Source organism: Oenanthe melanoleuca, chromosome 7, assembly GCF_029582105.1.
Source record: "Oenanthe melanoleuca isolate GR-GAL-2019-014 chromosome 7, OMel1.0, whole genome shotgun sequence".
NCBI lineage: Eukaryota > Metazoa > Chordata > Aves > Passeriformes > Muscicapidae > Oenanthe > Oenanthe melanoleuca.
Genome location: NC_079341.1, coordinates 3,351,359 through 3,376,848, shown reverse-complemented (window position 1 = coordinate 3,376,848; position 25,490 = coordinate 3,351,359). Strand labels below are relative to the sequence as shown.

Sequence of the window (25,490 nt, the reverse complement as noted above, 5' to 3'; positions counted from 1 at the left end):
AAGGTCTCCTCAGTCTCCTACACAGCCTGTACTCACATACGTCTCTGAAACCACACCTTTCTCCTAATGTAGATGTGGAGACAGATTAAAAGGTAAGGCAGCTGCACATAAACATTTTCACAGCTTTCTAAACATGTAAGAAATGGCTACTTGGATTCATCTCCTTGTGTTTAGAATTCACTATCCGTATATATTTGCTCTTACATACATCACTGCTGCTGAAATACGAGTAATGGTTGCTTTTGTACCTAAATGAAAATGTTGGTAAAGAAATAACATTTTCAACACATTTTCTGCTCTGTAAGACAGAGTAAAGGCAAAGAGTTGGGAACAAAGTACTTTTACTGAAGGAACTTGAAAAATTAAAAAGTACTTGGAAAATTGTGTCATAAATATTACTTGAAATCCTGAGGTTTGTATCTGTATTTTTGTCAGATTTTCATTGAGTTTTGTGTTTCTGTTGGAAAGCAGAAAATGTTCATAGGAAATCTCATTGGTTTGTTTTCATTGCTGAGGTTCAGAGGAGAGGTTTGTTACCCAGTTCTGTGCACCACCTTTGTGTACAGCCCTCTGTGTTTGGGTGTGAGGTTTCTCATCACACTCACCAAGTCTGGTGCCCTGGGTGGGTGACTAGGGGTACCACTGGCTGTCACCATCCTGTCACCGAGCTCAGACCCACTGACACCTCAGCAAACACCTCTGGAGCGTGTGGCCTCTGTGTCCCTGTCACATGTAGGGCACAAATCCCCTCATTTACTGTGGCAGCACATCCCATCCAGTTTGTGGTGCATGAATCTGACCTGTGAGCATCTCTCAGGAATGTGAGCATTGCCAGGAGTGCAGGTGCAGAGGGGCCTTTACACAGGTCCAGCAGCTGCTGGATTTCCCTATCAACCCTTCCCCACCATGACATTTCCCCAGTTCCACACCCCACTTTGGGGGTTGGTGGCTTTCTGTGTTGCAGTCCCCAACACCTCTAGTGACCAGGGGGGAGAAGCATCTTTCTTCCCAGAACAGCGAGCCCAAAACACTAGGGAGAAAGGGAAAGAGCAGCTCCTGCTGGTGAGAACAAGGACAGGAGGACAGAAGGAAGATCATCTTTGTGCTGAATGGACTATGGGACACAGTGAAGTGATTGGAGCCCTCACAGGGAAACCAGGAAGCTTCATCCATGGTTTTAGCAAATCACTCCTCTCTTTGCTCATCTGTTGGGGATGCACATAAAGCTCTACATCTGAAACTTGTTTTAGGCAGGGATGAATTTCTCACCATCCCCTTCAGAGCAGCCTTGGGCATCCTGTTCTCTGGGGCATGCAGCACAGCTCAGCCAGTGGAGGGTTGTGGCTGTCCCTTGGGATGGAGGAGCATGGGGGTGCTGTGGGGGGAGCTGAGCCCCTCTTGCTGTCCCAGCCTGGCTTTAGGGATGGAGACCCCTCAGCTGGAAGGGCTTTCTCCTTCCTGCTGCTCTGACTGGCTGCCTTATAGTTGGCCCAGCTGGCAGTTTTGGCTGTGTCCTTCCCAAAAGTAATGAAGGGATTCCCACAGTGATAGAAATCAGTAAGCACCAAGGCAGTTGCTGTGTCATGGGAAATCTGATGATCAGAGTTGGTTACTGCTCTTGGACATGGCTGAGCGTGGCACACACCATTCACCTTTCTCTTCCAGTTTGGGAGATTCAAGTGGAAGTAGCAGCCATTCCTGTGTCTCTTCCCATCTGAATCCCTCTGACACATCCTAATGAATGAGGAGCACAGTGTTTTCAGCTCTGTGTTCATCTTGAGACCAAAATTTCGTCTTTCAGCTCCCGCTTCAGCCAGTCAATTAAAGCTCAGTTTCACAAATGCATAAAGATAACACAAGCTGACAGACCCACTTACATGACTGAAATATGCCTTTTTAAATTTATTTGGTTTCTTCCTTCCATTCAGTAGCTTTTTTTTTCTGCCCAAGTGGTGAAGACACAATGCCATGTTCTAGTGTAATGAAAAGATTTTAGTTACTGTGGTTGTAATTTCAGACTGACAAACAGAAGAGCTCAAGGGGTACAGTTGTGGGGTGGGGAGTAATCTCTGTGGTGCAAATCCTCAATTCAAAAGCTACTCCTTAAAATTTCAGTGAGGAAAATCCTCATTTTAGGTAAAACACAGCCCTGCATAATTTGCTGCACTCTCCTAGGAGCATGGCTTGCCTGCTTGTTCAGCTGTTGCTGCTATTAATGAGAGAATAATTCTCTTTCCATACAGCCAGGTAGATTTTCATAACCTTATTAGTTACGTGCTGCCAAGGGCAGAAGTGCTGTGATTCAGTGAGCACTGGAACAGGCTGCCCATAGAAGCTGTGGCTGCCCCATCCCTGGAAGTGTCCAAGGCCAGGTTGGACAGGGCTTGGAGCAACCTGGTATAGTGGAAGATGTCTCTGCCCATGGAAGAGGATGATCTATAAGAATTCCAAATCAGCCTGGAATTCTATCATTCTGTGATAATGCAAAAATCTGTTGATTCTAACATTCCTGGCCTGAAAATTCACAGAAAGCCAATACTGATTTCTGTCCCATGATTTAAGAGCAGTCTGAACAAACAGCTTTGGAGATTTGCTCCTCCTTGGCCAAAGAAATGCAATGGTTACCCGTGCCTCACTAACCACAGCAGCTCATTCAAGGTACACCCTGGCAAGGGACACCACATTCCACACAGAGCACGCAGACTTCACTGGCAGGCTCAGATTTGGGGGTGAGGAAGGCAGAGGACATTTTCTCCTTGGTGTCCTGTCATCCAGTTTGTCAGAGTGGATTTTAAGGGCGATGGCTCCAGGTGCTGCACAGCATTTCTGTCACAGAGATGAAAGGTCACTGGATTTCACGTTTCCTGGTAGTGACAGACCGCAGAATTGTGGCCTCGAGTCGTTATTTCCAGTGTCTTTGACTTCTCCAGACAGAAGTGTGTCACTGCTGTTAACTCTCTCCTCTGCAGGATCACAGAGTGGCCTGCCACTGTTGAGAGTCCAGCTTGTGCTGCCATCACTGCTGTCCTCCTGCCCCAGGTTCTGCTGCCTTCCCTGAGAACATCCACCCTCTCCACCTATGCCAAAATTCCCAGGTCTGCATGCTCCTGTTGGCCAGGGCTCTAGAGGTGCCTGTGTGCTGTTCCTGGGCCCTTCTCTCCTCACCCTGCACTCTTTATTCCCATACCTCAGCCTATCCACTGTGTAGTGGGATGTGTGTGTTTTAACTCTTCCCTTTTCCTTCAACCCTTTGGATGTGGTCTGGGAATGGTGCAGGATGCTGGGATGGGAAGCATCCCCAGTGTGTCATCCCTCACATTGCTTCATCTGGTTTAATCTATGATCCAGATTAAATGTGTTCCTCTGCTTTGCCAGCTCCAAGCAACTCTCACCTACTGCAGTGCCCAAAGGGAGAAATTCCCTGTGTTTCATTTTCCTGAGAGATTAACAAAACAAATATTATAAATTTTTGGGTTGGGGTCCGGTTTTACCTCTTAATTTAATTTTTGTTGTCACCAATCCTCAACAAAAGAATTTGTTACCCAATGAGCCAGATAAAAACTAACATGTCCACAGTGAAATATTTCCTGGCAAGTGTGCTTACTCAGCCTGGGCTTCTGGAGACATTCTTGATGGAATACTGGGCAGCAGGAAGACATTTTGTAGATAATCTGTCACTGAGTCTTTAATTAAAGCTTTAAATTATCACAGTTGATACAGATTTCCAAATAAAGAGGCTGATCCTGCCATCCACACACAAGTAAAAGCTCCCTTTGACCTTCAACAGATTTTACTTTGGTAAAATAGCATGTCTTCAGGCAAAGCTCTCGTGGGTTTTTATTATAATGTGCTATAAATATTAATAAATCCCTACAGATGTCTTTATATTTGAAAGCATGAGCACAAAAGTGAGTAAATAATAATTTATTTCCGTCCATATAAACCCACATTTTACCTAAGCTTCTCTCTTAATTTACTGAAATATAAATTCACTGCTCATTATTTCTCAGTTGGAGTTAATTTGAAATAAGCATTCTGCACCCCAGCCTGATCCTGCTGTAACACAGTGTGTCTTGCTCAGGAACCCCCCAAGGAGTTTCCCAGCCTTTCCTTTGGCAAACAAATCCGTGTTACACGTGTCCCTGAGTGAGCTTTGCATGTCTCTGTGTAGAATAACACCTGGGGGCAGACCTTTGAGGCTGCCTTTTCTTAGCAAGTGTTATGAAGAAATGCATTTTTTAGAGTGGCAGACAGTTGGGAGTGCCCAGGGGTGTCCATTTGGAAAAGCTGTGCTGTGGGCAGTGGGGCAGTTTGTGTCTGGCTATTCCTGTCCTGCCCAGCCACTTCAGAGGTGGTTCATGAACTTCATTTCCATTCCCAAAGTGTCCCAGGAATGTCTGGATGCAGAAACAGGCACTGACAATGCAGTCAGGGAACAGGGTTCTTCCTTCCCAACCAGCCACAGCCAAAGCCCTGCCCAGGTGTTGCCTTGGGAGGGCAATGGGAGCTGCCCTCTTTGCAAAACCCTTTGGGATTTTGCAGGACAAAAGGTTTCATCTCATGTAAATTCTTTTAGGTGAAGGTAATGGATTAACAGTGCATGTTGGTAACCAGTACTAACAAAAACCCTTCCCCACATGGTCTCTGTTGTGCCAAATTATTGCTGTCATGAAAAGTGCCAAGGTTTTAATATGGAATAATCCAGTGCTGCTGCTTTATTGCATAAATATAGTTTGTTATTAATCTGCAAGATGTGGATCGCTGAAGCTCCAGGTCATTGTTTTGGAAAGCTTCTGCTTCCAACTTGTTCAGTGACAAAACAAATCAAGGAAGCATGGAAAAAAATTACTAAAAGATTGAGGAAAAAAAGGGAAGGATTTGGGGACAGGATGCTTTGTCTGCCACTTGATTATATACAACAGTTGGAGGATAAAGACAACACAGAAAATGTGGCAAGAGGATGAGAGAAGACTTCATGTTCATTTACTTTGTGGAAAACAGTGATTTGGAGCCATGGGGAGATCCCTTTAGAGAAAAAAACAAAACAAAACAAAACCAACTAAATAAAATTCCTCTTCTAATTTATTTCAGAAATTCCTGAAATGGCCAGATTTTAAGATTGCACTTAAACCCCCTTCAGTCAGAGTCTATGCAATGTGCTGGTTGGTTGTGCAGATGCAAGGGGATGTGCCCAGCCAAGGAGAAGAAGTGCTCCCCATGCTGGATTTTGTTGGACTTCACCATCCTCTCCCCAGGTCCTGGCAGCTGGAGGCAGTAGCATAGCATAGCCACATCACCCTGCATGGTTGTGAATTACTGATGGCAGCCAACTTTTGGGGCACTTGGCCACCCCCACAGCCACACCCCCTTCAGGTGTCAGCCCGAGGGGCCACGGGAAGGACTGGATAATGCTCTTTGTGATGACCAGCAGGAGTGTGAGCTGTGGTGCCCTTTTAGCTCAATTAGAGCAGTGATGTGATTACCAACAGAGCAAAGAAAGGATTGATTTGAAAGCTGGGAGAAGATCAAGACTGAAAATGAGCAGGTGTATTTGGGCCAGGCAGACAACAACCTGGCAAAGTACTCCAGTGCTTGCTATACTGTTCCTTGAGAAGTTATTTCCCTGAAACTGATTTTCAGTGGAGCTTGTCCATCTGATCACTTCAGGCCAAGGGGTTAAAGGCATGGAGATACTGAACTTGCTGGTGAGAATTAGACATGAGAGCATCTGTCAAGAGCTACATCCTCCATTGCTTTGGAAATCTCCAGCACTTGGATTATCCAGATACTTAAATGCCCTGCTGACTCAAGATTGATCTGCTCCCTGGGGTCACAGCTGTTGGAAGAGGCCTCTGTAACAGGGAAAAGCTTTGGAAAAGTTAAAACTTCCAAAATCAGCCATCCTGGTGTTGGACAGCATCAGGGAGGGCTGAGTTGAATCTGCCACGTCGTGAAGTTTCAGAGAAAGTGAGACTGGGAGCAACGAGGGAGAGGAAAAGCATTAAGAGGACAAAAAAGCCCTGAACTGAGCAGCACTTCATGTGATTAAGTCCATCCCACAGCTCAGTGCTCACTCAAAGCTGGGGTGCTGGGCTGTGCAGTGACAGGGATGCTGCTGGAAGAGCTCCATTCCCAGGGAGCTGCAGCCTGGAGCCAGTAGGACAGCAGCCCCTGAACCTGGTGTGTTCACCTGCACAGGTCACCTGCTGCTCCCCGAGCCTCTGTGTTCTCTGCCTCTGCCCAGCAAGCAAGAAAGGGATAATTCACTAATTAAACATGGCAGGAAAAGGCTCTGCCTGACTGCTGGAGGCCAGGCAGGAGCTGAAAGCTGCTATGCTGGATTTGCAACCCAGGTCCTGACCATGCTTCCCTGCTTCCTCCACAGCAGAGTTCAGATGGATGTAACAGGCACCCTGAAGAGAAGGGTCAGGGAGGATCATGAGAAGCCATTTGTGGGATGGGACTGGCTCCAGAGCTCTCTTTCAGCAGACACAGCTCTCAGAGACTTGGGAAACACGTTACCTGGTCTGCATTACTCTTCAAACTCAGAAATATTTATGAAGAAGCTTTTGCTCAAAATGATTGTTCTCCCTTGGGGAAGTGTTGCTGAAGTTTGTGTGCACTGGCCTGTGAGAGTGGTAGTTCAAGATTCACTATCTTCATGATAGTGTCTTGCAGAGAAGGGTTGGGTTAGGGGTTTTTTGGAGGGGAAGAGTCTCTAGATTCTGCTTGGGAAGGCAGGTTCCTTTGCAGAATGCAAGGAGCCTGGGCAGGACTGAAATTAAAGCAGGCATTGCATTGCTGTTCCCCACCTGATTCTTGGTGTGACTTTAAAATATGAAAAGTGACTTTATGATCCAATGACATTGCTGTAAACCATTTTGCTGCAAGAGAAGCTTAAAGCCAAATCCTGTGTCAGTGTCACTTGGTGTAAAACACAGGACTGTTTTACTCTTATTTACTCCAGCTGAGGATCTGACCTGCTGGTACCTCTGGGTGGCTCAGAGACACATTGCACAGGGCTGGGGTGTTTTGCATGGTCAGGGTTTCTGAAAGAATTGGAGAGGGTTTGCTTTGGCTGCTCTAGGAGGTTGGGATTATGAAGCATATCTGTATGAGAAGAGTGGCAGACACTGTCTTCATGTATTTCTAATTTGATGAATGTTTAATGCTTCTTTATTGGAGCCTACACATATGTAGAATAGAGGACTTTAAGAAGGGGTCGACTTATGTCAAATAATTTATGTTTGAGCTACTCCTTTTACATGAAATGCAGACTTTACAGAGCAAAGAGACTGTAATGAAAATATGAATTAAAGATTAGAGCTAAGCAAGTCTGAGAACACTTAGAACTAAGAAAGATGCTTACAAGTTTTCTCCTCCTGCTTCCTTTCCTTCCCTCCACCTTTCCTACATCTCCATCCCCTGGATGAGAGATCCCCAAAAGAGCTTGGCTGATGCAGGAATTCCTTTCTTGCTCTCCTTGTTTGTGTTTCAAAAACCCTTCTGCAGTGTTGATCTGAATTACTGCCCAAGACTGAAGAGCTTAGTCTTGGCCATGAGCAAATAAAAGCCTGGTGGGAATGAGGAGAGGATTTTGTATTCTTTGCTGTGGCAGGTAGGGTTCTTTGCAGCTGGGTCAGTTCTTTGCAGCTCTGGCCATTGATGCAGCACAAGGAAAGAAGAGTCACCCACAGGACCCTATCAGCACTTTGTAATGGGAGGTGAACTCCAGGATGTCCATATTCCACTTGTACCCACTTCTGAAATCATGATCCCCTCAAGGAATTCACTGAGGAGTTCAAAGGAAAAGGAGTTTTTACAGACCAGTACCACAACTGGCGCAAACTGGTGTAATTAATTTTACATCAACTAAGCCAGAGCCTGTTCCAGTTACAATGTTTTCTGCCAGGTAGTGCTGGTAGGGAAGCAGTGTGTTAGAATAAATGGAGCAGGAGCTGATGTTCCAAAAACAGGACTGCTGATGTCCTGCCCAGGGATCTGTTGAGAGCAGTGGGTCTGCATGAAGATGAGCACACAAAGTTCTCCCCCAGCTGTCAAAGTTCTGACTTTTTGCACAGCAGCTACCTGAAAGTATTTGAAGAGGATGGGAATATGTTGGTCAGAATGTGCTGACTCACTGAAACCTCCCTGGGAAAAGAGCCAATTACAGCAAACTTGCTGTTTGTACCTTAAAAAGGTTTGGGAAAAAACTGGAAGTGATGAGATGCCCCATTTAATGCTTTCAGAACAAACTCCCTTAAAATCTGGGAGGATAAAGGGGTGACGTGGTTTTAGATGTAGATCTTCATACTTTGGACTATTTCAGTGGGGAAGACAGAAATGAAGGGGCTTTTTGCCCTATTGATTATTTCAGACAGCCTGCTCTGATTTTTACTGAAAGCAGAGAATGCACCTTTGACTTTCCCTCCCCAGGTGAGTGGGAGTAGAATAGGAGAAATAGCTCTGACTGTGGTGGGAAATGTCCTTCCTGCTTGGCTCTCCCTCTCACCTGGCTAAGTAACCAAGTCCAGGATTGACGGAAGCTGACAGAAAAAATGGGAAGGGACTATTTGCAAAGGGCTGGAGTGGCAGGACAAAGGGGAATGGCTTCACACTGACAGAGAGTAAGTTTAGACATTCAGAAGAAATTCTTCCCTGTGAGGTTGGGGAGGCCCTGGCACAGACTGCCTGGAGAAGCTGTGGCTGCCCCACCCCTGGAACCCTCACCACGTACAGAAAGTGCTACAACACCCAGGCAGTGACTGATCCCCCCTAGTACCTGCCTGTCCTACAAGGAAACAGCAAGAGGGAATTTCTGGTGACTTTTCAAGCTGTGCCAAACAAAAAAGAAGTGTATTATTACAGGCAACATCAAGCTGTAATTATTAAATTGGAAATTAAATGGGAAACTGTGATAAAAAACCTGCCCACTATAGATGTATTTGCTGTGTTTTGTACAGAAACCACTTTTTTCCTTGGCTACATCATGCCCCCCCCAGAGAGCAATATGCTGTGATGCAGTTCCTGAGGCTGGCGTAAACTGCCTTGCTCCAAGGGAAACATCCATGTTTTGTGTGCAGCTGAGGATCTTCCCCCTCTCTCGTTCATCCAACAGCTCCACAGTGAAGGCTTCACGTGCAAAAAAACAGTCAGGGCCAGTTCCTGTGTCTGTAAAAGCCCCTCCTTGGACAGTTTCACCTGAGAGACACCTCTGCCCAAATGGTTATGTGGGTTTCCTAGTTGGACCAACCCCTGAAATAAAGGTTTTCTTTACAGATTTAGCCTAACTCTTATCTGTGGATCTACAGGCTAGAGGAGAACTGCTGAAAGAGGAGTGGCTTCCACAGAGGGCATTGCAAGCCCCCGCAAAAATCATCCAGGACTTTCCTTGCTCCTCTGTTGCATGAATAGTGTTTTTGCAGTTTGCACTGCCCCTTCTCCTGGGCTTGTTTTTTCCTTCTCAGGGAGGTGCTGCCTGTGCTTTCCCTCTTGTTTTTGTGTGCCCAAGCTCCTCTTCTTGGGTTAAAGTAGGAGGGAGAGGAGAGGAGAGGAGAGGAGAGGAGAGGAGAGGAGAGGAGAGGAGAGGAGAGGAGAGGAGAGGAGAGGAGAGGAGAGGAGAGGAGAGGAGAGGAGAGGAGAGGAGAGGAGAGGAGAGGAGAGGAGAGGAGAGGAGAGGAGAGGAGAGGAGAGGAGAGGAGAGGAGAGGAGAGGAGAGGGAGGGAGGAGAGGGGAGGGGAGGGGAGGGGAGGGGAGGGGAGGGGAGGGGAGGGGAGGGGAGGGGAGGGGAGGGGAGGGGAGGGGAGGGGAGGGGAGGGGAGGGGAGGGGAGGGGAGGGAGGGGAGGGGAGGGGAGGGGAGGGGAGGGGAGGGGAGGGGAGGGGAGGAGAGGAGAGGAGAGGAGAGGAGAGGAGAGGAGAGGAGAGGAGAGGAGAGGAGAGGAGAGGAGAGGAGAGGAGAGGAGAGGAGAGGAGAGGAGAGGAGAGGAGAGGAGAGGAGAGGAGAGGAGAGGAGAGGAGAGGAGAGGAGAGGAGAGGAGAGGAGAGGAGAGGAGAGGAGAGGAGAGGATCATGACAAATCATGACAGAACAGTTTGGGTTGGAAGGGGCCTTAAAGATCATCCAGTTCCATGCCCTGCCATGGGCAGGGATGCAGTAGCAATGTGCCACATTTAGCTTTGACTGAAGGCAGGCAGGCAGCCTACATGTTAGGGGTGACATTTTCCTTCTTTTGGTGTCTCCAGTTCAATCTGAGCGAGACATGTATTTCTGCCCTTCATGTCATCCTGCCCCTAACATTTCACAAGACCTGTCTGAATTTTTCTCCAAAAATTTGCCAGCTGAGAAATAAATAAAGGCAAGAGAGTTTATTCCGTGTTTGGCAATCACAGGGAAGGGATCTGTCTCAGAGGCACTGGGGCAATGCTGTCTTCAAAACAAGCATTTCTGTGGCTTGATTCTGGGGCAGAAAGAAACCACCAGCATAACTTCTTCCACTGGCAGCTTTTCCTCTTCCAAGGTCAGCTGTGATTGTGTTTGGAGAGTGCTTTGCTCTTGGTGGAAGTTTTGGCTATTGCTGCCATATGTACAAGGGACCATCTGGAAATCTGTTCCCAGCTTTAGCAAGTGCTAACAGGGAGCTGTGTTCACTGGGCCCATGTTTGCTTGCTGGCTGCAGCAGCTGGGTGTTGAGCACACTTGGGCTCCCCTTTGTACCCCAAAAAGGCAGACTCTGGACCCAACCCTGTGTCAGGGCATGCACAAAGCCTTTGAGCCTCCCCAGGAATTCCCACCCTCTTTTACTTGCAGTGCTTGGAGTAGTTCTGGCTTTTGGGGTGTTTGTTTTCCCATCTTTTTTTACTTCCCGTGGCTGTTGAGCTCAGCTTTTGTTTTATGTGTTCAGGAGTACAGGAGTGTGTTTCATTTTCCAGATTAGAAAATGCTCAGAGGTATAATCAGGTCCTTCCACAGTATTTAATTATCCGTAATTAAAGACATCTACACAAAGCAGCAGATTTTCAAAGACTATTCCTGTGTTACATTGCTAATGAATTAAGTAATTAATTGGCATTGAAAAAATACAATAGGCAACATCAATCTTTTAAAGTAAAGCATTTTTTAGGGGTTTTATAAAATCATTAACTCCTATCAGGTCAGTAGCTGTGCTAATGTCTAAATCCCCCTTCTGGCTTTAAAAAAAATTTTCTAAGGCACAAAATGAGCACAGGAAAAACAAGGCAGGGAATACTAGCTGGAGAGTGTGGGAAAACCCAGAAAAGGGGAATTTTTGGAAGTCATTGTCCATCACTTTGCAGCCCTGTCCCACAGTTCCTTCCCTCCTCTAATAAGGTGTGAACCAATTCCCATCACACTCAAGAGGGCAGTTTGCAGCCTCAAACCTTCCTGTTGCTGCAAGTCAAATACAGTTTTCTGCTGGGCTTAGTTTGAATAACCTGCATCCCCTCATGAGTCCCCACTGCCTCTGTGCCTCAGTTTACCCAGTGCACTTCCCTGTCCCAGGAGAATGTGGGAGGATAACGGGTTGTGAGCTGTTCAGATCCCGTGGGGCCACTGAGATCAGAGGGTGGGCAAGAATTTCATCCAGGAATTAAGCAATAAAAGCAGACTGCAGAGAAGGGTAACAAAGCATTTGGGCAGTTTGGACAGGAGGGATGCAGAGCCACGTATGAGCACCATAATTTTTCCAGAGCCTTTCATCATTCCCAGCTGTTACCTCACAAAATACTGTCCTGTCCCAGCATACCAGCACAGTATCACACCTGCCAGAGGGTGAAGGCCCACATGCACTGTGGTTATACCTTTGTGGTGACATCCAGAGTTATGAGCAAATGAATTCAATTGAATTCATTAAATTCAACTGTTCCCATGTAAAACCAGCACCCTCATTTCTATCACCAGCCAGACTCTGCATGGCACCATCTGAAAGCATCCTGGAAATGCCATGGATACTGTTAAATTCAGGTAGTGGAAGAGCACAGGGAGAGCAAAACCTGGGACAAAACATTGATTGCAGCTGCTTCTGCAGCTGCTGGAGAAATCAGGACAGGTCCCAGCAGAAGGGTTTAGGAGCCTAGTTATTCCAGCAGCACCAACCTCTGCTCATCTCTTGTCCATCAGACCAAAGTGTGCCTGTCCTTGCAGTGCTTTGGTCTCCCCATATGTGTCCTCAAGATCCATCCACCCATCCTGCCCTGCCCCTTCCATTCCCTCCTTCTCCTGTTTCCTCAGGAGATGCAGAGTTTGGCACAGCAGTGCCATGTCCTGTCTCTCTAACACCAGGCTTAATGGTTAGGGTGGGGTCAGGGAAGATGTTTTCCTGATTTTCCTCTTCTGTGCCACAGGCAGGTAATCAAATTCCCCACACAAACTAAGAAATACTGTTTCTGCCTCTGTGGTTATTCCAATTCTACAGGTAATCAATCATTTGTATGGATTTGCATAGAAATGGGAGCTTTGCCACTGCAGCCCATCCTAAATTTATAGGGATGAAAACAGGCAGATCCAGAGGCTGATACTGCTAAACACCCCCCAGAAAATCCATCCTTTGACTGGAAGGGGAACCTTTGCTGACTGATTGTAACTTTTAACTTTAAATTCTCCTTTCATGTGGGTCTTACCTGCCTATGGCCATCATTTCTGTGTCCATCATCATGGAGGCCAGGAGACTGGGAATAGTGGTGGAGACTGGGAGATGGGAGCAGTGGTAAAGGCAGCAGGAGATGGGTTCTGCTCAAAGTCAGCAGCAGAAAACCCAACTACTCAAACACAAGCCAAGAGCAGGAAGAAATGGTTTCCACAGGAGCTCCTCCAAGGGAACAACTCAGATAAATGTATAGCAATCCTGGCTCTTCCCCACATTTTTTTGCTCCTGTTTGATACAAAATGAGCCCAGTCACAGTTTCCATTTCATTTATGACTGATCTGAAAAAGTCCCCTCACCCCATAAAACATCTCACAGCTGTAGTGACCAAGTTAGATTCAATTCTGGCTTTATATTGAGTTGACATGAAGCCAGCTCTCTTCCATACATCATCTGTGATTGCAGTTAAGCATGAAATACTGTTTTAATTCTTACACCAAATGTGGGAATTTTTTTTCTCAAGAAAAAAAGATATAAAAATGTTAAAGTGGGCCATAAAAATCATTATATTTTCACACAAAGAGCAACCAAGAGGCGAATAAGTTGGCTAAAAGCTCACAAGACCCACTGAAAAAGTCCTGCTTGTTATTCTTTCATTGTTAACCTTTGCCTTTGGGTGGAGATACCTGGGCAGGGACCACAGGCTTGGTGCTTTGGCAACCAGCCAAGTCCTTGGATGAATTTGCATCTCTGCATCCCAGTTTCTTTCTTGGGAAATGCTGGCTACAAGGCCATACTCCAGACCAAACCTGTCCCATGGCACACATTGTTCTGTGGCTGCTCCTGCCACCTGAGCCAAGGTTTTTTTAATTTTTTTTCCTCACCTAAAGGTTTAGTCTTTGGAAGGTCCAACTTCTCCTCTCTTTGGCTGTTGATTTTACTGGTAACATAGTTAGCTGATGCAGTAGTTTAATGGTAGTTCTATGAATTAATTCCTTTAATCTATTTGATACCAGCTCAAAAAAAACACCTCACCTTACACTATGTTGAACCATGAAAAAAAGAAATGTGCCTTCAGTGTTGTTGGAATTCATTTTGGGAAGTATCTATTTAGACAACTTTTTGAAAGCCTGTTGCTTACCTGAAAGGTTAAAATTACCTCAGAGTAGCTTTCATTGACCACAATTACAATCTACCTGTATTTAAAAAAAGAAAAAAACTATGGTATTCTCCCAAAGCTTTATGCTGCCTGCAAGAAGATTTTGAAGAGCTAATCCTGTTTGTTTGCTCAGGTAAATGTTGAAACACACATTTCTCCCTTAATAGATGGTTACTGCTGACTTTCAGGTGTTACAGTTTTCCTTCTCCAGCCCAGGAAAACCTGGATCACAAAACCTGCTTTGGATGCACAGTTCCTGCCCATGCAGTGCTGGGCCCTTTGCCTTTGCAGGTTTTTTTTACCATACACTAAACTTTTCAAGGTATCAAGGTATTTGCACACATATATCCCTTTAAAATGAAGAGGAATTCGGTATGTAAATCCCATAGGAGACTTTGAAAATGCCAGCCTGCATTTTACACTAAAAGGAGGGGCGAAAGCCCTGGATTTACAGATGAGCCTGAAGCACTGGGAGCTGCTCTCCTGCTGTCTGGGAGCTGATCCATGTGCTGGCTCCTCCAGCCAGCTGAAACCTCCTCAGTTTCACTTCAGGGCTGCCCCTGTTCAGGTGTATGAGTCAGCCGAGTGAACAGAGGGTTATGAATTTGATACCTATTAATTTGCACTGCAGCAATGCCTAAAGCAGGTGGCCAGCAGTCCCTAACCCACAACTGGGTTAGAAACCCAGGGAGCTCAAAGTGCCCTTGGACATGCTCCCAGCTTTGACTTTGGTGTGCTTGGGATCAGAGACAGAGGGGCTGGGTGCACAGCACTGGGGGACATGTCCATATGGGAGGCAGATACCATCACCTAAAGCAGTGGGAAATGTGCTGCTTGCATTCTTCTCTTTGGTGTGCCCAGATCATGAGCTTTGCTCCCATCTCTGTGCTGCCTTCCCCCAGTGAGCTGTGCCAAAGGTCTGATCCAGGGCTCTGCTGCCCTGGCATGGGAAGGGTGGGTTGGACACGACCATCCCAAAGCCATCAGACACTGGAAGCTGCCCCTGGAAGTGTCCAAGGTCAGGTTGGATGGGGCTTGGAGCAGCCTGGTCCAGCAGAAGGTGTCCCTGCCCGTGGCAGAGGGTGGAAGTGGATGAGCTTTAAGGTCCCTTCCAACCCAAACCATTCTGGGATTCCATGCTCAGTCTTGAGCTTGGTCCCCTGCTGTCCAGCTCATCCCACAAGCACAGCAGGTGGAGAGTGGAGTGGGGCTGCCCCATTTTCAGCTGGTGCATTTTAGCAGTGGCAGGGACACTGTTTCCATCTGTCTTGGTGAGGGATGGTGTCCAGGCTGTCCGTGGAGCTGGGATCAGCGCTGGCTCCCAAACAGACGGCTTTTAAATTGCACCCATAGATCTTCCCTGCACCAAAACCTCCTGCTCCACTATTTACTGATGCCTGAAGTCCCGTCTCCACATCAAATTAAGGAACTGTGCTATCAATAAGGAGGAGTAATGCTGTGTATTCCCTTCTGGATGTCTCCCTGTTCCTCATTTGTTTGCTGCTGCTGATTAAGACAGATAACGAGCCATCAGTATTTTTCTAACTACAGTGCAAAGCAGCGAGGCTTAAATCAGTCTCTGTCACTGGGTGCCAGCTCACAATTTAGGGAACTCAGGTGGGGCCCCTGCATTCCTTATACTCCAAGGCAGCAAATACTTGGGATTGTCTGAGCAAAGCCTGGGTGATGTGGCCCTCTTGGTGTGGGGCCACCAGGAGGTCCCTGTCCTGCCGTGCTGGCTGGGAGCTGCTTCTGTGTTATATTTTCTTTATTGTGTGGCTGCATAGCTGGCAAAAGTCAGTGGAACAGCTCCCATTGTCCTGAATTGAGCTTTTCACCTCCTCCTCACCTTCTTAATACATTCCTTCTAATGATGGAGGGCTGGGTGGGAGTGAGCAGCTGGGATTTAATTTGGACAAGGATCCTGCAGATATACATACATTTTAATGCAGAAATTAAATAACTTTTAGGCATCTTCAGGCACCCAGTAATGTGAATTATGGCTGGAAAAATCTCTCCTGTAAATAGGCAGTATTTGAGAAGGGCTGTTAACATTGTCTTGTGAGCAGTGAAAAATGCAGGAAGGATGGAAAAGAGCTGCAGATAAGCTTCAGAGGAGAGTAATTCTTCAGGGCAGTGGTGCACACAATTGAAAGCTCATTGATGTCTAGAAGGTACCACCAGATGACTCCAGGAGCTGTTAGCCAGAGCCAGCAGGGTTTATCCACAAATGAAAAGAGAAAAGGCTCTGATTTTGCAACATTTTGCAGAACAGAGTGAAACTGAAGACATTTAGTGGAGGTGCCATCTCTCCCTGGGTGGCAGAGGAAGAGTGAACCTTTCATCGTGGAGTCACCTCAAGGAGGAGACACTTGTAACCACAGCTGGGAGCCACAGAGTGACAGGACAAGGGGGAATGGGGCTAAACTGACAGAGGCCAAGACTTTCTTTTGGTATTTTAAAATATCAACAGCAACCCAAAAAAGGGGAAGGGAGCAGTTCCTGAGCTTTTGAACGGCAGGGGTTTGGAAGGGTGCTGGAGCCACCACTGGCCCGCTGGAGGGAGGTTTAACTTGTGGCACTCAGGCTGGCATGGGTTGAGTCAGCTCTCAGTGCCTCCTGAAAAGGGAGCAGCATACAGATTGTGCTGAGGGGCAGATGACACATTGGTGCAGTCTCTGCATCACAGGAGAGCTCACTGCTGCCTGGGAGCGTGAGCAGGCTGAGAAGCAGCTTCCAGACCTGATGGGGATCGGGATGGGGACACTGACCTGAAGCAGTCCCACTTCCAGCCCTGCAGGAGTCTCTGGCAGGTTGGGTGATGAGGGGTTCTTTTCCCCTGGTATTTGCACTGGGAGGAGCTGTGTCCTCTGTCTGGAGGACATGGACATCCGCTGCAGGAGCAGGCAGAGGCACAGCACAGTGCTGTCCCTCCTGCCACCACTGAGAAGTGGCAGACAGGGATCAGATCTGGGCATTACTGGGGTGTGAACTCTGCCCCATATCCTGGGATCATGGCAGCCCCATTCCAATGCACCCTCAGGCTTCAGCTGTGCTCTGAGCCAGATCTCCAGCTCTGGCCTCCTTCTAACGAACACAAGAAAGCTCCAGGGTTGTTTTCTTTGGGTGGGGTTTCCAGCTGCCCCTGCAGAGCATCGCCAAATTTAATTTTCAGCAAGGCAAAGCTCAGCATCACCAGCTGATTTCCTGATGTCTCACCTCCGGCTTCACCCGCCGCCTCCTCCTTCCCCCAGAGAGAGGGGGGCTGGCACTCCTTACCAGGCAGGGAAAACAAGACTTCTTCCCTCCCCAGCTCCTTAATTAAAGCCACAAATTGAGCTCTTTCCTTGCAATCTGAAGTGATCACATAAATAGCATTGGCAGAGCTAAATGAACATTTGAAAAGATCCTGCAGGATCAGCAGAGAGGAGCAGTGTTAACCTCCAGAAACCGAGGCCATCATTAAAAACAAGATGCTGGTTTGCCTTCCCTTCTGAGCACAGAGTTCAGCCCAGACATGGAAAAAGCCCCAGGATGCAGGCACAGGCAATGTCTTGCCTTTGTGACAGAGCCTGGGCATTCTTCTGTGGCCTTCCTCTTTTTCTGCTGGGGACCCATGAGCATCCTTGTGTGGATTCCAAGTGTCATCCTCATTTGGTCACTGCTTTGCAAGAGGTTGTTACAGCAGCAGATGCCAGTGCTGGAGACTGCATGGCTTGTGGAGTGGGATGGTCATGGTGAAGTGTTCTGTTCTGTGGAGGCATGCAGAGGAAAATCTGCCTTCCCACTGGGAAGACACTTGGCCATGCTCAGTAGAAACACCTTCCCCAGGCCAGAACACACTGCCAGCAGCAAACACTCAGGCCCAGTTGTGTTCATGGTCAAGCTCCTAAAACAAAGTCATTGAGCCTCATTCAGCTGAGCCAGCATCCAGTGGGTTGTTTCAGGATGTATCCATTCCTAAATGCTGTGAGGAAACATCACAGTTTTCCTCTTATCCCTTGCAACTTCAATTGTGGGGCACACCACTTGGGAGCCTGAGGGATGGCTGCTGAATTGAGCTGCTATTTAGCAGCTGTCTTTACTAGGCAGATAAGCCTAGCCATCAGCACCTCTCTCCCTGATGGAATCCATTGACTGAATAACTAAATTCTCCTGGAGTCAGCTTTAATATTTCCTAAAGGGATGGGGAGGCTCTCAAAGAAGTGGCAGGAGACATATTTTACTGGGGGAAACTACCACTCTTGCTGGAATCAGAGGCTGCACAATGAGAAGTTCTGGTGGAGATGATGAGCTTTGTCTGGGGCAAGATGCTATTCAGGGCACATCTGAATATCACAGTTGGCCTGAAGTGATCTGTGCTTGCTGTTTGATTAACATTTGATTTCCTTTTATTGCTTCTCTGCACACACAAAGCTAAATTCAGAGCTGCTGAAAGCCAGGGGCAGAGCTGCTGAGCTCAGTAAAACCCATCTGAGGAGTCACAGGGAGCTGGGGGGACGCTGCTGTTCAGCTCCCAGTGGCTCCAGGGCATCAGCTCTTGGTGCTGGAGAGAGCCTGGCCCCTGAATTCCTTCTGGAGCATGGGTGCACTGGAGCAGGGTCACCACCCAAGTACCTGATCTTCAGCAGATGGTTGCAGAATTTTCCATCATTCTCCCCAAACAACAAACCAAATATGATTTTTTTACATCTCTCCCATCAAACCAGCATCTGAATGTCCCTAATACATCTCCATAAAAATCTTCACAGCTGTTCTAGCAAACAGCCTGGAGTGCTGCAGGCTTTTATGAGTATTAACTATGTTAAGCAAAGCAAATCTCACTATTACACTGTCTATGGGAGCAGCAAACTTCTCCCATCAGTCTCCCTGAGCAAGGAAAAAGGGTGATTAGTGTCCTGTTATCCTCACAGTCAAGGTTTAAGATGCTTTTACCGAGAGCAGGACGACAGCCCTTGCCCAAAGCAGCTTCTTGTTCCTGCTGCTATTATCATAAGTAACCTGATGTGCTTGACATGTCATCAAATATTTCTGAGCAGCCTCTTCCTTTGAATAATAATTAAAAACCCCATACTGCTGTTCTGTGTCATTCTTTGGGGTTTGTTTTGGCACTGATTTGGCAGGCTGTGCTCTCATCCAGTTCCTCCAAGCAGCCACGGTGGGTAAAGCTCAGGCCAGTCCTCAGCAGCTCTACAAAATATATTAGAGAATTTGAAAGAGTCTGTTGAACTCTACTGCAGGGAAAAAAAAATTAAAATAAAATAAAATAAAAAAATAGGGCTTGATTTCTTGCTGTGGGCTCTGGCTGTGGCTTTAGGGGCTGCAGCCATGCAGATCCCCAGGTGCTGGAGGTAATCTCCAGCTGCCAGCTCTATAAATCCCAAAGTTTCTGGAAAACTCCCTGGTGACTTGTGCCATGGCACAGAAAATGCCACTTGGCTGGAGCATGCTTTCACCTCAATTCCAGCAGTGCAGGTCCCTCTCTGAGTGCCTCTTTCTCGTGCCTTCACCACGAGTGCCATGCTCACTGCATCCCAGTTTGAACAAAAAGGATCTAGTTTTCCACTGTGAAGGAGGGAGAAGTTTAAATGGGAAAAAAAAAAAAAAAAAAAAAAAAAGCAGAGGAGGAGTGATAGTGATTGTGCAAGAAAACTGGATTTCAGGCAACGGGAATTTAAGTTGAATGATGACAAATGCAGTGTGGAAATTTTGCCTTCCATTAGAAATCCATGTTTCTGTAGGGATGGGGATAGCAGTGGGAGAGAGAGGATGCAATAAAGCTCTGTCCAGCTCACTGTGGTGAGCAAAAGAAACCATTTCACTCAGGCAATGCAGAGGGGGCTATTTTGGGAGAGTGCTGGGAAAGAAAAGGCCCAGAGCAGTGGCAGTGTTGGCCCAAATTAAAAGTGCTAAAGTCTGTCAGGAGAGAGGCAGAACATCCCACAGGAAGGCAGATGTCAAATGCCCCGGGTCATGTTTTCCTCCATTTTGCTAAAAGCCAAGAAGAAAGAAAACAAACCCAATTGCTGTGATTTTCCCTCAGCTCAGCCTCTGACTACAGCTGCTCCCTTGGGTGTGACCCTGGTGAGCCCAGGGGTGCTGGGTGCTGCTCCAGTGAGGGCTGGTGGGGCAGTCCCTGTGATTTATCTCCTCTTTTCTTCAGTGTCTGCTTTCTGCTCCTCCCTGACCTGGGGCATTAATAAGGGGTATTTACTGATTATTTTATTTCCATATGACCCCGTGGGGAAACTCAGGAGGGAGGAGAGGCAGCCAAGGATTGGACAGAGAAGCAAGATGAAGGAAAAATAAGCTTCTGCCCAGTTGGCAGCACCCCATCAGTCAGTCCCAAAGCCATGACCCTTGGCTGACCATGATCCCTGCACCACTGGGGTGCCAAAGTCCCGTGAGAGAGGTGTGGGGTCCCCAAAGCCTGTCTGGGAGGCAAAAAAAAACCTGCTGGCTCCCTCACTGCCAGCCTCCTACCTGTTCCCAGCCCCCTGTCAATCCAAAGTTGTGTCTGGAGTTGGGTGTGTGTGTTGAGGCAGCACTGGCCTCTCAAATGAGGTGCTTAACAGGCAGGGCAACAAGAGGGAAGATGATCTTCCCCCTTCCTCACCACCCTTAATGTCTAGAGGAAGCTTTTTGTTTCTATTACAATGAAAAGGAGTTTTTTTGCTCTGGGAGTGCCCAGCAGGCTGTTGTGTGGAGGCTGCCCACCCTGGGCATCCCAGATATTGACAGGCAGCATCCCACAAACATGCCATCCCAGGCATTTATTTCAACCTCCAACACAGCTAGCTGCAGTTATTGGAATTTTCCTGGCATTTGAACTCTGGGCATTTAACAGCAGCAAATGACCTGACAGAACACACCCCAAGCACCGGGCTCCAGGAAACAGAATTAAACCAGCAGTGAAGAGCACAGCCAGCACAGGGACTCAAAGGCTCTGGGAAAGTGTGACAACCTCAGTGGGTTCCCAGAGACACCACAGTTGGAGTCACAGCCTTTCCAGCCAGGATGGTGTCTTCCAGACAGATGTCAGTTTGGGAAATCTTCAGGTCATGACTTCTTTAACCTCACACTTGAAAGGAAAAACAAAAGTACTGTGTGTGCATATGTAGTTTGACAATTCTGTTCATGCTCTTGGCTGGCAGCTCCTGGATCTAAAGTTCTTTGTAATGGCTGAGGCTGGAGGGGCTCTTTGGAGCTTGTCCAGCTCAAAGCCCAGCTCACAGTAGCCTGAAAACATCCCCACTCACAGGGCTCCTGCACTGCCAGCAGTCCTGTGTCACCTGTGCTCTGGCTCAGCAAGGGCTGATGTCCTGTACAACAAAGGGTCCTGAGGAGCACCTGTCCTGGTTTGGGGGACAGGTGTCTGCCAATAAAGGCAGGAGCTTCTCTTTGAAATGGAGATTGTAAACCCCCTCCCCCCAAATTATTATTATAATTTTGAAATTAAGGGGCTCTCAGGCAAAGATATGGGAATTAGGAATAACAGTTCTTTACCAGGAAAATTAAAATAGAAATACAGTATTACAAAGAACAATCCCAAAACACTGACAGAGTCAGAATCCAAGCTGACACCCGTCAGTCAGTCAGGGTGTTGCACAGTCCCATTCAATGGTGGCTGCATCCTCCTGCAGGGGCAGATGTGGTTCAGCTGGAGCAGTGCTCCTGGAGAAGGTGCAGTTTCCTCTGAAGCTCCAGGGATGATGTGGAAAGGTCTGGCTTTCCTCTGGAATCCAGTGGAAAGAAGGTACCTTGGTGTCCAAAATCTCAGTTTTTATCTGGGTAGGAAAGGCTTGGCTGCTCCCCTGGCTGGAGCATCTCCCAGTGGGATGATGGAATTTTATCAGTCACACAGTGGGACTGAATGGGCCAGCAGCAGATGAAATCTTCCTGGAGGGAGGATGGGCTGTGGAAAAGATAAAGATGATTGCCCCAGCTGGTTTAAAGATGGCCCATTAGCAGATAATATGTGCCAGGAGATCAGGGTCACTGCCCCACCTGGCTCAACAGATGGGGACAGAATACACATTGCTGGGCACATCAACCCAACACAGCAGGTAACTGAACTAAGAGCACTCATAAATAGCTCTCTGAGACTGTGAAACATGGGACCCTGGAACTGGGCTGGCTACAGCTCAGCCTGTTTCCAGCCTCATAAGGAACACTGTTTCCCTTTCCCAGCCTTATTCCTAAGTCTTAAGGAACAATTTGCCCATAATTCCATGTCTCTACACACTCCCCCTTTGGAATGCACCTCATGCACTGGAGGCATAGATTAAAACTGGTGGCCAGTCAAGGGGTGACATTTCAGAGCAGCACTTGAGCCACAAAATGCTTTTCAAATGTCTTTATGCTTCCCTGATGCCACCAGTGTGACTTCATTGAATTTTTTGTGTGTGCTGCTGGCTCTGATGTTAATTCCTGGAGCTAAGCAGTGAAGGAGCAACAGGGGAAGAGGAGAGAGCTTGCAGAGGGACAGATGGGCAGTGGATACTTTTGGGGCGTTTATCAGGAGGAGGAAAGGGCTTTAAGATCCTTTCCAACCCAACCATTCTGTGACTGGGAAATAAGCTCCTTGCTGACTTTCTGCTCAGCTTTAAAATTGTGTAATAAAGAAAAAAAAAAAAAAAAAAAAAAAAAAGACCCAAAGCAATAATAAGCAGATACCCGGATTTTATCAGAAACCTTATTGATGCAATACATAATTTTTGGTTACTAGCTCCAAGTTGGTGGGGTGTTTGAGGTTTCCTGGTTGGCTGCCCTAGGGGATGGATTGGCTCTGGTCCCTGCAGCTCCCTGCAGGCTCACCAGGCTGGAGCAGTGAAGGCTGGGCTGTGTCCTCATGCTTATCCTCGTGGTCTTATCCATTCTGCAGCCAAAATTAAGGAGAAAGAGATACTAAATTAGAGGTCAACCGAGTAGAAAAAGCTGAGTGCCAGTGCCATTTGCTCTAGGGGCTGGGTGCAGAAACAGAGGGGAAAGTTTCAAGGCTTTTTTTTTTCCCCTTTAGTGCCTGAGGGCATCCAAGAAATGAGAGAAGGGAGTGCTGTGGGTCCAAGGCTCGGCACTGAGCAGGGTGGGAGCACTGCTGCAGGTTTGGGTGGCATGGCCAGAGCAGGACAAGGGGCTGCTGCTGGGTCCTGTCCCAGGCTGAGAGCAGAGCTGCTGCCCCCAGCCCACACACGGAGTGTTAATCCTGTTACTCCCCTGTGTTTCCGCAGGTCCCAACTGCTTCGCGGGCACCACGATAATCCCCGCGGGCATCGAGGTGAAGGTGGACGACTGCAACATCTGCCACTGCCACAACGGGGACTGGTGGAAGCCAGCACAGTGCTCCAAGAGGGAGTGCCAGGGCAAGCAGGCTCTGTAGCAGCTCCCCTGGCCAGCAGCTCACGGTGAGGGTGAGGATGGTGATGGTGACGAAGGAACGGCTCCAGTGCTGCCTGTGCGTCCAACCTCCCGCCAGCTGCAGCAGGGTCACCAGCAAGAGGGTGCCACAGGACAGAGATCAGTCCCTGCAGGGAGGTGCCCCCTGCAGCTCCTGTCCCACTGCACACACTCTGTGCCTGCTCTGCTCTGGGAATCACCAGGGCTGGGGCTGGGGGCACAGGAGGAGAGCAGCCCACAGACGTTCCCAGCCTGGCGATATCTCCCATCGACTCACTGCTCTCACTCTCTGCAGTGTGGATCAGGGGGTTTTTCACATTTATTTATTTGAAGGGTTTTTGCTATTGTGATGATTTTTTTTTTTTTAATTAAGGCTCTTCCTAAGCTGGGATCATCGGGACAATACAGCTACGAGTGGAGCAATAGATGGAGAAATTTTATTGTGTCTGTAAGCGCAGGTGGCACTAAGGACAGGAGGGAGGTAGAAATCCAAAGGGATGGGGGAGCTAACAAAAAACCCAACTGGAATGTAACCTGCAGCAGGACTGAGGTAGATGCACAGGTACAGACCGGACAGCCGAGACACAAAGCTGTATCTGTGTTGCACTTTCTCCACTGAGTGGGGACAATAAAGTCGAAGACACCTACACAGTCAGTGTGACCTTGATGGGAGAAGAGCCCCCAGCAGCTGCAGGGGCAGGCTGGGGCAGCCAGACAGGTGCTCCATGGAAGCAGCATCTTACCTGGCTTGTTTGTGTGTGGTTCCTGGCTGGGGCAGCAGTGGTGAGCAGAGGGAAGAGGGCCCCACGTGTTCCTGGTTCCTGGGCTGAGCGTGTGCTCTCCTGCCTTGTCCCATCCCCATCTTTTGCTGGAGCCAAGGGCAGTGTTTCATTGCCTTCAGCAACAGCAGGCCACAACTCAAACATGGGATCAGCCCCCTCTGGAGGTTTCCAGGAATGTCCCATGGCTGTGGCAGCCCTAAACTGGCTCAGCTGGCAGGTAAGACCCTTTGCTATGCTGGGAGGGAGCTGCCCTGGCTCTCCCTGGGAGTATCTGGGCTCCTGTGGGGGCTCTCTCTTTAAGCAGCTGCTTTCTGTGCCTGCCTGCCAGGAGCAGAGGTCCCCATTTCCAGCACTGGTGCCTCCTGCTTTCTCAGGCTGCAGCTTCCAGGTGACACTGTAAAAGAAAAGCCACCAATGCCATCTCCCTGCCCTGCCGGCCCAGGGGCTCTTCCCATCACTGTCCATGCTTGGTTCCCTGCTGTTTGGTCAGTGCCATGGGGGTGGTGGTGCTTCTTTTGTTCAGAGTTCAGACTCCAGTGCAGCTCCTGCTCTCGCAGTGGGGCAGCAAATCCTCCCCACAGCATCCTCAGCGAGGCAGATCAGCACATCAGGCTCGGTTTATACACACTACTGCCATGATACTGCCATTTCTTCCCCTTTGTGGTGTTTTCCTGGAGGCAGGGGTGGGAGAAGCACTTAGCACAGCATCCTGTGGCTGAGCACTGGCTCCCTGCAGGCTGAGCTGGTACCATCTGAGACATCATCACCACATTTCTTTGTAAGCTGTTGCCTGTCAATGACTATCCAGTTTCAAAACTTTCAAACAATAGTGTGCCTGAAACTAGTGAGGAAAAAAATCTGTACAAATGGGAGGGAGGGGTCCTAGAAACAATATTTGATGTGTAAAAGACTATATTATTAAAAAATTATTTTGTTAAATATAAAGTGTGTGAACCAGCAAAAAAACCCCAAATTATACATTTGTGGTGTATTTTACTCTGCTGATCACCAGGCCCTCAAGCTCCCAATTCCCCATCTCACCCCTTGTTCCAATTGCTGTCCCTTCACAGTGTTGGTGAGTGGTGGGAGCTGGGGTGGGAAGAGCAGGTCTGGAGCCTGGAAGTGGCCATGGAAATCCCATGGATGGGATGGGTTGCTCAGGGAGTAACTCAATGAACCAGTTTTGCTTTGCCAAACCAGGATTCCTGTTTGTGGAGCTGCCACGGACCAACACAGCTCCCAGCCTCTCCCTTTAACCTCCATCTGCTTTTTGATCACTCTTACTGGTGCCATTTTATATTTGATGCCATTTCCTGAACATGGAAATCTGCTTTCAGTTCACAAACTCCTTTTGGTACCTCCAGATGCATCATTATTTACACTGATTAGTAGTTACTCTAATTAATTACAGCTTAATTACTGTAGTTAATGTTTGTACAGTGCTTGGAACAAGTACAGCACTATACGTGCCACATATTATTATTTTCTTTGTTATTAATTAAGCACCATCTCCATTCCATGCTGTGCTACTTCATTATTTCCCAAGGAGGCACA

The 25,490-nt window shown here is 47.9% G+C and overlaps 1 protein-coding gene across 2 annotated transcripts in view; it reads left to right on the top strand.

Annotated features, from left to right (window-relative positions):
• Positions 1-23,801, top strand: part of VWC2L (von Willebrand factor C domain containing 2 like) — a 43,239-nt gene extending 19,438 nt beyond the window's left edge. The window contains exon 4 of one of the 2 annotated variants that reach the window (XM_056496716.1): positions 22,989-23,801. In XM_056496716.1, coding sequence (XP_056352691.1) covers positions 22,989-23,137 — 149 coding nt within the window. In that variant the 3' untranslated portion in view covers positions 23,138-23,801. Of the gene's footprint in view, positions 1-5,091; positions 6,819-22,988 lie in introns of those variants that run through there. The other variant, XM_056496717.1, reaches the window with a different exon arrangement.
• Positions 23,802-25,490: the final 1,689 nt, after the last annotated feature.